This window comes from Fringilla coelebs (genome assembly GCF_963513975.1).
Source record: "Fringilla coelebs genome assembly, chromosome: 3".
Lineage (NCBI taxonomy): Eukaryota > Metazoa > Chordata > Aves > Passeriformes > Fringillidae > Fringilla > Fringilla coelebs.
The window spans coordinates 55,076,244-55,090,253 of record NC_140030.1 but is presented as its reverse complement, the minus strand read 5'-3'; the positions used below and the strand labels follow the sequence as shown (position 1 = coordinate 55,090,253).

The 14,010-nt window shown below is 36.7% G+C and overlaps 1 protein-coding gene across 6 annotated transcripts in view; it reads left to right on the top strand.

The window, feature by feature from the left end:
• Window positions 1–14,010, top strand: part of EPB41L2 (erythrocyte membrane protein band 4.1 like 2) — a 108,357-nt gene that overhangs the window by 49,238 nt on the left and 45,109 nt on the right. For all 6 annotated transcript variants that reach the window (XM_084201505.1, XM_084201508.1, XM_084201506.1 and 3 more), the window contains one exon: window positions 12,082–12,186. In XM_084201505.1, coding sequence (XP_084057631.1) covers window positions 12,082–12,186 — 105 coding nt within the window. The remainder of the gene's footprint in view (window positions 1–12,081; window positions 12,187–14,010) is intronic.

Here is a 14,010-nt window from a genome sequence, read left to right as displayed (position 1 = left end):
AAACAATTTGTTTTATATGTTAATTTGAATTATTTATAGGACATGAGCAGTGCTGACTGCAATTTTATGGATGAATTTGTGTTCTTAAATACATGTAGAGTTTTTTATGCTCTACAACCATATCAAAATACTTAAAGTCTCAGAAAGCGATATCAACTGATAACTGAAATTTCAGTTTGTGCTTTCTGCAAAAGATCCTTGTATATTTCTGATACTCTTTTTTAGTCTTCCTTCAATATTTAGTGTTTGGGTAAATGTCGGTTTATTTCTGCAAAGTTACTGAAATGATAAAAGAGTTAAAAAGCAAACTAACAAAATTTTTGCAGTCAAATCCCAGTTTATCTTGGTTGACTTTCAAGTAAATCAGGTTTTCATTTCAGGCAGTTGTCATGATTTTCACATTCCTGATGCCTCCTCCAGTTTGCTATGGACTGTAGACCAGCTTCTTTATATTTAAAATATATATACTTGCTAATGGCAAAGTAAAACTGAAAAATGCCTTGTTTTCATTACTGTTATTTAACAACTTTTGGTAGAATCCTGTCATTTTCTAATACTCATTCTAAGCCTTCATGATAATCAGTAATAAAATCTGAGCTAATACACTATTGGGGATTTTTCTGTTTGACTTGCAATCCTATTCCTTTTTTCTTTTAGAAGTGCACCACTTTGTAGTCACATAAACTAAAAGGAGTGTGAAAGAAAACAAAATATGAAAACAAAACCTCATTAATTTAGTGTCTGTTAAATTTTGCCAACTGTTCGTTCCCACTGTATGTGTCTTTATATAAGGCAATAGTTGGGAAGACATAAAAGGAAAGAAAGCCCTGATGCTGTAGCTTCAGTGTCGGCACACAGATCAAGGCTGATCAGGATTCACAGCAGTAACTAAATACTGAGCATTTTGTGACCAGTTAGTAGGTATAATATTATACAATGAATCTATTGCATAGATTCACTATTGTACAATGAATCTATTGCATAGATTCACTAAAATCTAAATAGAAAATCTTGAATTAATAGTAATGCTTTGTTTCTTAAAAAATAAGGTGTTGATTCATTATTCTTATAACATGAGCTGTTTCACTCTTCCAGCTTGAGGATGTTGTAATCAGTATATGGTTAATGGCAGAAGCTTGGAGATATGCTTTGGAAATGAATGGGAAAAGGGAGGGTTATGGTTACGTGTGGGAACATTTGAGTTGGAGAGACAAGACCCATGGGACCTTATGGAATACACCCACCAGTACTCAGGGAGTGGCTGGTGCTCTTTCAGGGGCAAACTTGCCCATATCAGAAATGTTCCAGCAGTTAGGGGAACTTCTGTGATTTTTTTTTTTTTTTTTTTTTTTGGAGAGGGAAGAAAATGTCATTCCTGTTTCCAAGAAACTTTTTTTTAATGACATCTTAGGTTCTTAAAATTCATAGTTTTGTGTATGACCCTTTTAGCAATATAGTAAGATCTCACATATTTTTGCTTGTAGGAAAAAGCAGTTCCATAAAACCTCACCTGTTCTTCATGGTTGTCCAAGTACCTGTCTTTGTCTAGTTTTTTTGGTGTGTTTTTTTTTTTTTCTGTGAAGTAAGATAAATCCCTAAGTAATTGAGAGCTCTTAGGCTTGTTCTGCACTTGTACAATTACAAGCCTGTACTTTAAGACATCATACTGTCTGGAAGGGCAGATGAGTTCAGGTATAATATCCCTAGCATTTCCTATTAACAGCTTCTAAAATAGCAGCTCTTTTGTTACTGCTCATTGAATTCCATGCTATCTGCCAGTTGTTTAGTCTGACACCTCTCTCTTCATTTCCTTCTATTTTCCCTTATTTTAAAAAGCACTCTTAGTATAGATTGAGATGCTAGATGAAGAGTTCTGACAGGTTTTTAAATTTTATTTCATTTCCATTCTGTTTTCTGCCCATCCTGTTCATAATTTTTCCTGAGAGAACAGAATATCCACTGACAATAGTCTGTGTGCTTAGGAAGAAATGCTGTTTCACCAGACCAGAAACTGCTCTCTAAACTCCTGTCCACGTGATAGTTAGATTTCTATCCTGCTTATATTCCCTTTTGCTTTGTGAGCTTAATTTAGTTTTAGACATATTTGTGGTTATGTTTCTTCAGCTCCAGTGATTTAAAACATTTCAACACGCTTAATTTTTTATAACACAATTTTGAATTTTGAATAAGGAAAGAAAGAAACATTGTTTCATATAATGTTTTGTACAAAACACAGTTTTTACACATACACAACCACCCCCTCCCCCACTTTCCATTCCCCTCCAACACTGAAGCTGATTTTGTTTCTTATTTTGCAAAGTAACATTTGGTGCATATTAAATTAGAATGATTTCTCAAAGATGACTGAAATAGATTATTTCCAAACTTAAAAAATTGATATTTCAATTCAGGAAAGTATTGGTAAGCTTTTACAGAATATGTATAACAGTTGTATTAGAAAAGAGGCTACAGTTTTTGCTTAAGGTTGGTGTTTAATGACAGTTCATCTGGAATTAAACATTTTTTAAAATGTATCATCTCTGAGGCTTAGACTAGGCAGCAAAAGCTCTCTAGAGGTTTTTCTGAACCGGACTCTCCATGCTTCACTAAACATTTCTAGAAATTTAATATTTACCAAGTGACAAGTGGATATCCTAACGTGCTGTAACTTGAGTTCTGCTATATTCTTAAACATTAAAGTTCTGTAGTATGAAGCTGAGATAGGCAGAGGGATTAATTTAAGTGAATTGGTGAAGTCCTGGAATTGTAATGTGGCTGAAGCAAATTTGTGTCTGTTGACATACTTGTTTTCTGTCCTGGCTACTGCAGATTGGTTTTTGTAATAATAATCTTTATCTTCTCAATTATCTTCTTGTCTTGGTACGGCAAGATCCTCTGTAAGCAAGAGGTTAATGCTGCATCACCTGAAAAGGGCACAGGTGAAAGTAGGGTTTGCATAAAGAAATTGTATATCATGTCACCTTTATTTTCCTTTTTTTTTTTTTTTGTACTCTGGAATTTTCAGATGGGAGTTTTTGGAGCAAATATATGTCAGAAATGGAATATATATGTACTATTTAAGAAAAAAAATCCAGTTAAAAACTTAACTATAACCCTAAAATTTTTGCATGTATGTGCATTTTTTTCTAACAGGAACTAGATCAGCTTATTTTGGATGGATTAGGTACATCTGCAAAATTAACATATTAATAAAAAAGGAATTTATTACAATTTAAAGTCTAGTTAATATGAAATTGATGTAACTTCTGCCTAATGAAGCATTTTCTTGGAATCTGTATTGAGTTAAAGCCCGTTTTGGAAAAAAGAAGTATATGTGACATACAAGCTGCATTGAGAAATACATCAGAGTGAACAAAAACTGGTTTCTGTGACAAAATATTCTGAAAGTGAATTGCTATGGTGAGCAGTACAGAATAGAAATGGGTGGGAGGTGCTCCCTTGGAAAGAATATAGCTTTAGGATGTTGAGATAAGATACGTTTGTATGAAATTGTGGGGAAAAAAGAAAAGTTCACTCCTGGTGAATTGGCATGTTTTTAATGGGATATTAAAACATCTTTGCAAATGACTGTCATTTGATGCTGCTCTTCCATAGTTCAGAATTTGTCATTAAATATTGCTGCAGGAGTACAGGTACATTTGAACCTTTCTTGTTTCGTTGCCACTTGGGTTTTATGTATTGGTAATTACTTTAAGTTCTTTTTTGCAGCCACCTAGTGTTATTTGACAGTGGAGTTGTTTCTTCTGGCTTGTTTTTGCATGTCTTTCACATTGCCCCAGGCATGCCTGACATGGTTGATCTTTAGATTTCAGTATAAAGCAAATCTCAGATATTTTTCTTTTTGATGTTACTTTGTAAATTAATTTATCACCTCTGAGAGTCATCTACTCTTTCCCTGAGAACTCTTTATTTTGCCTTAGTAGATCTTTAAGTGATGTGAACTTGACAGTTTGAACTTAAAGTCAGTAATTCTTTATCTGTGTAACTGTTTGAACAGATATTTCAGTTTATTTTGTGATTATTTCTTTTTACTTCTCACCTGTCTTTGCACTTTCATTACTTTTGAAGATGCAAATTTGAAGGACCTGGTTTGTAATCTTTCTGGAGTATAGCTTCTCCAAATATCCTTGTGTGAGTGCCAGTGTAGATACAACAGCCAAGGTACTCCACTGTTGCCTGGAGAAGTCCATGATGTGAGAGCTAAACCTTGTGCTAGGTGAAACCTGTTCTTCAGTTCTTTGTAATTTGAAATTCTCACTGTAGTGTTTTGTGGTTTTTGATCTTTCCCAGAAATGAGCTGCATTCAGTTCACCAATGCAGAGATGCTGATTGTAATCTTGCATGGTTGATGAAATGTGGTCTGCATCTTGGCTGCTTGCTCTGGGGAATTAAAATTCGAGTGGGGATAGTGTTACAAACATTTATACCAGCCACTCTCCAAACTTGCTTTATATTGTTACTTTGGAACCTGTAAAATTTTAAAAGACAGAAAAATATCCTCCATTACAATGTTATATTAAATTCCTTTAAATTTAGTATTTTAGTTCCTGAAGTCCATAGGTTCTGTAATAATAAAATAGATGGATTTTCTGTGCTCTGTTGCTTTAAAGAAATCTTCTGAAATAAATCACAAAATAATACTGCATGCAAGTACTTTACTAAACAGGAGTTACATGTACACAATATGTGCATTCACAGAGCATGAGCAATTAATTAATTATTTTAAGCTTAAAACTATTGTAAATCTTAAAGATAACACCTACTTAGCCTCAGAATCTTCAGAGTAATATGTGAATACCTGGAGAGATAGAAAGAGGAAGAAGCTATTATTGAATAGTTCTGGAGGAGCATGACTTAAAACAACTTTCACAGGCTGTGGATTGTTAAAAAACTTTCAGTTACCTTTCATTACTTTAAAGAGAGATAAAGGAATAACGATCTGTAAGTTTATCACAGACAGTTCTCAAGGTACTGAGGATGAAAGCTAATGAGTGATATTTGCCAAAGACTGTGACTGAACATTTGTGCTTGCTTGAAATGACAGAACCATATTAAAGGATAAAATAGCCTTGGTTCATGATTCAATAGTGTAATATTTGAGATGTGATGGCAGTTGAGTTTTAATAGCTTGAATATGCAGACTATTGGAATATTTAAGACTTAATTTTTAGGAGCAATTTTAATTTTTCTAGCACAGTGCAAATGATGTAATTTTGACCTACTCCTTTTCTGATAATTGATCTCTGTGGGAGGTATGAATTACTAATATGTTACTGTGAACTACATGTATCTCTTGCTTTTGTGGAGGAAATAAACTTGCTTTTTTCCTCTCATTCTGTGATTTTGTAGAGAGTTGTGAAGAAATTCTGTCACTGAATTTGGGATCTGCAGTAAAGACTAGTTTAGATTTTCTGTTTGAAATATAAACTGTGTTTTAGTAGAGAATAACACAGTTCAAAGAAAAAAAAAGAAGGGCTAAGTGCATAATGATTGCTAGTTAGAAGCAAATGAAGATCCTATTGGGTTTGTTTATTGCATTCAGTCAGTGGTCTAATTAAATATTTATGACAAAAGGCATTTAAAGGATGCCAGCACTGACCGTATTTTATGCACGTATGAACAAGTGAGATACATCAGAGTTGACACAGACTCTATGGTTACTTACAGTTTGCTAATACAAAGTAAAAATATGTTTGCTCACTGTACAATTAAGATCAGTCTTTAACCCTGAATTAAGAAAACTCTGAATGAAGCTGATATGGAACAGATGTTTAATTGTAGTGGAGTTTTGATTTGCAAATCTTTTTTCTGACTGCTCAGATGTCTAGTCTAGGTTTATTCAAGCACTAAGTGGTCTGTTTAAAGTATGACATCTTTTATTTAGAAAAAGGAAAATAGGGATGATGTTAAATTTGGCACATTCTTAAAATATTTGTCTAGATTCAACAGACACCACTGAAAGTAATGTTTATGAGTGAAGTCATCACAGTCCCTGGGGATTTTTTTGCCTTTCTCTGCACCATTGAGCACGGCTCCTTGCCAAGGGCTCCTTTGGGCCATTCTGCCTACGTTCTCTCCTGCTGCTTTTGCACCTCTAAGGCACCACTCATGCCCTTCCTCTCTGCCTTTCCTTGCCACTCTGAGTTTGTAGCAGGAGTGAACCCCTGTACTCCCTTGGTTTGGTTTTCCCCAGGGTTCTTGTTTGTACAAGGCTCTGTGGTTTGCTGCAGCATCAGGAACTGGCACTTCTCAGCTCTCCCTGCATGAAATACAAGTGCAGGCGAGGCATGAGAGCACTTTTCATGCATCACTGGCCAAGAAGCACAGCAAAGCAATTTTTTGCAGCCAAAAAAATATGCTTGTTATTGATATGCATCATACTTTTGAAAACAACCCAGGATAGCTGCACATCTCCTCATCTCTTACGTGTGACCAGTCCTTATTCTTCAAGTTTCAGGAAACCGGGACGGCCTCGTTCATATTCTGTGGCCTTGCCTTTGCCAGACTGCAAAGGATGTTTTGATTTTTTTTAAACAAAACTGAGGAATGCTTTAGCCTGGGCCTGGCTACAGAATTGAGTTGTGTTAATGCCTGTGAGCACTGGCTCTTAAACTGATTCAGAAAAATAAAATGAAATTCATCTTTTTTCCTCCTGTAAATATGTGTCTTTGAAAATGTTTTTGGAGCTGAAAACTCATGGCATTTCAGGCAAATACCAGTGTCATAGTTAGTCAGCTTCTGGGTGCTCCTCCTGTGCTTGCCTGTAGATACTTGTGGTTAGCCACTTTGGAGATGGACTCTTGCTCTCATGGGGTACTGATGTTCTCAAATGTAATAAAATGTTTTATTACATTTCTCCAAGGGAAATGGCTCAATCATTTCTAAAAATGAGTACAAGAAGAAAAAAAAAAATCCCTGGGGAAATAATAGGTATTGCACACTTCAAAAAGTCACTCAGTTTGGAAGCATATCCTGCATTCGGCTAAGGGTTTGATCTCTGAAGAGATATGTGGAATTCTGCCATTCTGTGGAAGCCCAGATTAACTGAATGAACACAGGAAACTTAAAAACTGTACTTGTTTTTGTTGGCTTTTTTTTTCCCCTCCAGATTTCTTCAAATGGTTAAATTAGTTTGAGATAATCCACATCTCTCAGACCCATCAGATGGTACATGCCTCCTTCCCACACAGAGACATTCAATGTCTAGGCTGGGACACGATAGCCCATTCAATCCTTTCTGCTAGTGCTGGGCTGGGAAGAAATGTTGGGATTTCCCTCTGCCCGTACTGCTACAGAAACCAGAAGGAAGGAATAAGAATAGGATGGATTGTTTCAGGTGGAAAGGGCCTCCAATGGGCATCGAGTTCAGCTGCCTGTTGACCAACCCTTTAAGGGTAAGGAAGCACCCATGCCACAAGGGCTGACCTAAAGGTCATGTCCAAATGACTTTTAAACACTGACATGCTTGGGGCATCAGTCACCTCCCTGGAAGCTATTGCACTGATTGATCACCCTTGTGGTAAAGAAATGCTTCCTAATGTCACATCTAAACCTTCCATGGTGCGGCTTTGAACTGTTCCCACGTGTCCTGCCACTGATCCCAGGGAGAAGAGCTCAACACCTGCTTCTTCACCTTCTTCAGGAAGCTGTTGGGAGCAATGAGGCCACCCCTTAGCCTCCTTTTCTCTAACATAGACAAGCCCAAAGTCCTAAGCCAGTCCTCATAGGATGTTCCTTCCAGCCCTTTCCCCAGCTTTTTTGTTGCCTTTTGGACATATTCAGGGACCTTCACATCCTTCTTAATTTGTGGGCCCCAGAACTGCTCACAGTACTCGAGGTGTGGCTGTACCAGAGCTGAGTGCAGCAGGATAAGCATCTCTTGTGTCTGAATGGTTGAACACAGGGTTTGATGCATCCCAGGTTGGGGTTTGCCCTCCTGGCTGCCTGGGCTCTCCCTGCTGGCTCACACTGAGCTGCTGCCAACAGCACTCCCAGATCCATTTCTGCAGGGCTGGTCTGCAGCCACTCCTCTCCTAGTTCATACTTGTGCCCAGCATTACTCTGTCCCAGGTACAGAATTTGTCATTTGCTAAATTTCATGCCACTGACTGCCCAATGCTCTGATCTATCCACATTGCTCTGCAGGGTTTCTCATCCCTTAAGGGAGTGAGTTGCACCTCCCACTTGAGTATCACCGGCAAACTTGCTAATGGTGCATTCAACTCCTGCATCCCTATCATAGATAAATGTATTGAACAGAACTGGTAGCTGTGAATGTTTATATTGCATCAGTAGTTGGCAGGTTTTATATAGCCAAACAGATCCATGATATCCTAATTCCCAGTTGCATGGAAATTTCCATTGTGTAATGTCAGCTGCAATTGCTTTGCTCTGGTTTGCTCTTTTTTTGAGAAGAACATAAAGGACAGAAAAATGCTACCTCTGGTTTTACAAGGTGGTTGCATTATGAGGTGGCATCTGCAGAGTCTAAATACAGGCTTGAAATTGGTACTAGAATAACCTTGGTTACATGTGTTCTTTTTATGTTCTCACTTAAAAGAAAGCATAACTTGGCAGCCATACAGAATACTGCAGATCTGAGTCCTCTTGTGTTTTAAGTGCTGGCTCTGTAAGAATCTTCTCACTTCTCATTCTCTTGGTACGGCTAGGTTGAATGTGCTCCCTTTTGTGGAAGCAAGGATGAACTTGCTTTATATTTCTGCATTATAATTTGGAACAGGAATATTTGTTGTGCTATCAACACATATGTTTGTGCATGTGGTTGCATAACTATATACATATGCATAGGTATAATAAAAATAGTGATTATAATTTGCACATTTGTTGTTACTATCAGTTGGCATCTCAAACATGTGGTAGAAAATTAAATGGAATCCATTTTATAAAGTAACAAACTGTGCAAACCATGATGCTGCCTTCTTATGAGTGCCCTATTAAATATGAGTGCTCTATTAAAATATTTCTAGCTTCTGAACTTGACTGGATCACAACAGGTCATGTTTAGAGACATTCTACTAGGAACAGGAGTTTTCTCAGAAAAGTTATGTTATCCTGTAATTGAAACTGTAGTAATGCCTGTCCCTAAATATCTTACAAAGAAATTGCACTTGAAAAGTTTGGTTTTGTAAATTAAATATTCTTTTAGAAAACACAGACACACATGTACACACACACACATGCATCTATGAAATAACTCAGAGTCTTTCAATTTTGCAAGTAGGATCCTATAATGAAAACTTTTGCTGGTACTGAGAGACTTTTTATGCTTTTGAATCCATAACAGAGCTCTATAAATACCAGTTGCTGATGGTATAATCTCTTTTCATTTTGCTGCTAGAATGTAGACTCACAGACTTGAGCTTTGTGACATGGTAGTGTTCTTCGTTATGTGGAAGAACGATGAACTGACAAAAAGGTGTTTAAAGATAGAGTGGACACTGCTTAGTGTATCCAAGTTCTTTGTTTATTATGACTTTCAAATAAGAAGCTGTGCAATATTTTACAGTTGTACTTGCAATATATTTCCTGTAGATTTGCCTGCTTTATGTTTCTAGATGTCAAAGACTTGATATTAACTGTGGGTTTTAGTATATAAACTTCATAAAAAAGCATCTGATTCTAGATGTGGTCTTGATATGATAGCATTTATTATTTTGCACTTATCTATATATTTCCTTTACTGAAATTTGTATAAATGAAACTTGCATTTGCAAGATATGATCACTGACCTGCACATCAACTTTGGAAAAAAAGTGGCATCTATTACATGCACCTAAGATTCTTTGAATTCTCTCTTGCTTATATTTTTTCTGCTTTCAATTTGCCACTTTTCTATATTGGTGATTTTTCTTACTAAGCTGAAGGTGAAGCTGTCAAGAAAATTGAGTGGTTACTTCAGATGCCTAGAGGAAGTAGTCATCGTTCTTGAGGAGTAAGATTTTTTGAAAGTACCAAACAGACTTAAAATTCCCTGCTCCCCATTTCAGAAGTCACTCTGACTCCTACTTTCTTGATTTAGCCTTGCTACTTGGGCTACTAAATGCGATCATTTTAGAATTTTGCTTCTGCAAAAGCTTTCTGATCTTCCTGAGTAGAATGGCTGCTGGACAATGCGATTTTGAATAAAGCTCTGGATTCCTGGGGGATAAATCAACAATGCCTTCACTCTTTGCTCAGTGCATACCTTCCTTTCTCCTCTTGGCCTTTCCGAGCTGCGGGAGTGCCGGAATGGGGCGCATGGAGTGCTCCGCCACTGCCTGCGGGGACAATGGCCACAGTGTCACCCAGGCCTACACAGGGCTGCCAGCGGCGTTTCTATGGAGTGGCAGTGGTGTGTGGCATCCGCTGAAATCTGTAGGATAAGCAAATGCAAAAATTCCTATAAGCTGGCAGCCCTTTGAAAAGGCCATGTTGTGGCCTCTATGATAAATGCCACAAATAGCAGAGCTGTCATGAAGGAGTTGCTTCAAACTGGAGGCTGCATGCCAGTCATGGTCAGATTTGAACTGTGGAAAGAACGTCTCAGCTTCCCACCCCTGAGCATGTGGTGTGAGCCATCTGCTCTAGATCTTTGTCTCCTGTCAGCAGGAGACGGAGATTTTCCTTAAAACCTGGCACACAGAAAGTAGAGCCCGGACCTCTTGTTTTCATTACTGGCACTACAGGCATATGGAATGCTTACATTCCCAGTTCCAGGTACAAGAGTCACAGAATAATAGAATGGTTTGTGTTGGGAGGTACCTTAAAGAACTTCTAGTTTTTAAACCCCCTGCTTAGGCCAGGACACCTTCCACCTGACCACGTTGCTCAGAGCCCCATTTAGCCTGGCCTTGAGCACTTCCAGGGATGGGACAGCCACAGCTTCACTGAGCAACCTGTTCCAGTGCCTCACCACTCTCACAGTAAAGGATTCCTTCCTAATACCTAACCTGTACCTACTCTCCTTAAAGCCACTGACCCTTGTCCTGTCACTACATGCCCTTTCCTTCCCTTCTCTCTTAAGCCCCCTTTAGATGACTGGAAGGCTGCTGGAAAGGTCACAAGAAGAACAGATCAAACTTCAGGACTGACGGCCATTTGCTTCAGTTCTACTTATACTGAGCTCACCAAGTGAGCTTGATTTAAAATGCTTTTTAAGAATATGGTAAAATGATGATCAGTCTTCAACTACTATATTTATAAAGCAGCAGACTATGATACTTAAACTAAACTCAAATAAAACCTTCAGGTTTTTTTCTTTTGTTACTGACTTCCAAAAATAATATTTTTAGAAAAAATAAACTTATTGAAGATTTCTTATTATTTATCTAATGAATTTTTTGGGTACTGAGATTCCAGAAATACACAGATAGAAAGCAGTTATCTTATTTTCTGCCCTTTGAAACAACCCACTGCAGTATATAGACAGCTAGACATGTTGCATTATGTTCAGCTTCTGCTTGCATGCTGCTTCTGCTGGTCTGAGCATCAGCTCTTAGTGGTCTGCGTGTTCTTTTTGTCTTTTGAAGATAGTACACTTTGTTTTTCAGTGCAATCATATAATGGGATTCATAAGTCACTGAGATGTATACCAAAATGATAAAAATGCTAAAGTTAACATTGTAGGAATTATATCAATTTTTAGAAGATAATACAGAAAAAGAAGCCTTCTGCTGTTTAAAAAATAAAGATCCAGAAAAACCAAGACTATTTAGTGGCACTTAATAGTGCAAAATATATAAATTTTTCAGGTACTGAATTTTCCTTGTGTACTTATGTTGTTGTTGTTTTGGGTTTTTTTGATGTGTTGAAACAAACATTGAAATTTCTCTTTTTTTTTTTCAAGGATATGTATAGATTTTAAATATGGTGAACAGTCTTTGTAAGAAAGCTTACAGTTTTATAATCTGCTGTATGTATCTTTTAAATTTTCCTGAATAATATCTTTGAATAACAATACATGTAATTAAGGACCTTACTGATTTACTTATCTTAATTTTATCTTTTTTTCTTATTTTTCCTTATTTTTTTTCCTTCTTTTCCTACCCTCCCACCCCTCAGAAAAGAGCAAGAGGACAAGTGTTGTTTGATAAAGTATGTGAACACCTCAATTTACTGGAAAAGGACTATTTTGGGCTGTTGTTTTATGAGAATTCAGAGCAGAAGGTAAGCCTGTATGAGGGTTTTGTTTGTTTTTCATCACTGCCACTCACTTCAATAGTTCACTGGGGTATATTCTATTAAATGTTTACCATTTCAAACACTTGAGTAAATTTTGCTGCCTTTTCTCATACATGTGTAAGAATGCTTTGTGAACATGAAAGGAATCTAGCCCATAAATCTGTTGCAACTAGACCTTTGAGTTCCTTTATTTGAATTTTAAGTTTAAAGAAAATTTTTGGCCTTTGTAAAGAGGCTGAAGCTGGTCCATCACTGGTATTGGATGCTAATTATACAAATGAATGGCATTTGAGATGACTGCATTTGAAAGGATTTCTTAAATACCATTTGGTAACTTCCATCTTCTTTTGCACTTGCTTTTTTGTTGTATGGTTGAGCATATCTAGATTGCTCAGCTAAGGAAAATCTTAAATCAGTCAGTGGTGAGTGCTCCATTAATTACCAACACCCAATTTATCTTTTTAACATCTTGACATGGCAGGTTTGGGCTGGGCTGCCTGTTGCTTCCTCCATTAAGATTTATGTGTTGTCATCTTTTTCTCCAGAAAAAATCAGATGAATAATTACAACATGAAGCTGGAAAAATTATATTTCTTTTTAATCTGTATTTGTAGTAAAAGCATCATTACATCATACTGCATATAAAAGTTATTGCTTTTTTTCTATCATCCTCCTCTTAACAGTATTTTAAAAAAAATTTAGTGCAATTTCCTGATCTAAATAGATCTGAATTTCTGGCAACTTCTATTCTGATAAAGCGGTTTTCTAGAGTTAGTTGCTTTGGTGCAAAGCTTTCTGTGCAGTATTGAGCAAAATACTAAATTCCTCTCTATTAAAAATCCCCATATACAAAATTGTTATATATAGTATTACTTAGATATTTAATTTTTGTTCTTGATTTCTAAACCATTTCCAGACATAAGAATTTCTTCGGTGCAATGATGAAGAACATCTCTGTTGATCTTCTAACTAATATCATCATCCTATTTTCACTTGTTGCTTTATTTGTGCTTCTCACTATTGAAAAACTGTACTGTATATACACAACAAAACAACATAAAACAGCAGTCTGATATCTGGCAAGAGAGAAAAGGTCTAATACTAGACCTGGGATCCTTGACCTGTACCAGAAAATAGCCCACTGAGTGGATTCCAGGAGATAAACTAGGGAGCTTCAGGTTTTTTGAAAGTTGAGCAAAAAAGTGTGAATTGGTGAAGGGTTATGTCTTTTTTTTTCCCCTCCTCTTTTTTTTTTTTTTTTTGCTTTCCTCTAGTTATCCTAAGACTTTCTTGGTATTCCTCAGTCATTGGAATAGAGAAACTGAGTACCACTCTTTGAAAAGACTCTATCTGTTTTTTCATATGTCTTTTTCCTTGGAGATACTAAAAACTTGACTGGATATGAACCTGGGCAGCCTGACCTAATTTAAAACTGGCTCTTGAATCACACTTGGACCAGTTATGTCCAGAGGTCTCTTTCAGTGTGAATGAGTCCTTGAATTCCTTATCCATTGACTGTGAGGTGGTTCTGTAGCAACACTCATAAATATTTACATAAATTAAGAGGTATGTACATAAATTGAGAAATATCTGGTAGTGGGGTTCTTTTTCAGAAGTAGAATAGATCAATTCTCACCCGAGTTATGGACAGCATTTCTGGAGAAATCTGGTTCTTTTTGTTATGAAGACTAAACAACCTGAGTTGCTGGATGTTATCTTCTTCATACAAATACATTCCTGGTGTTATTTGGAGAAACTAAAAAAAAATCTTTCCTAGAAAATTTATCTTTCACATCTCCTACTTTCTCA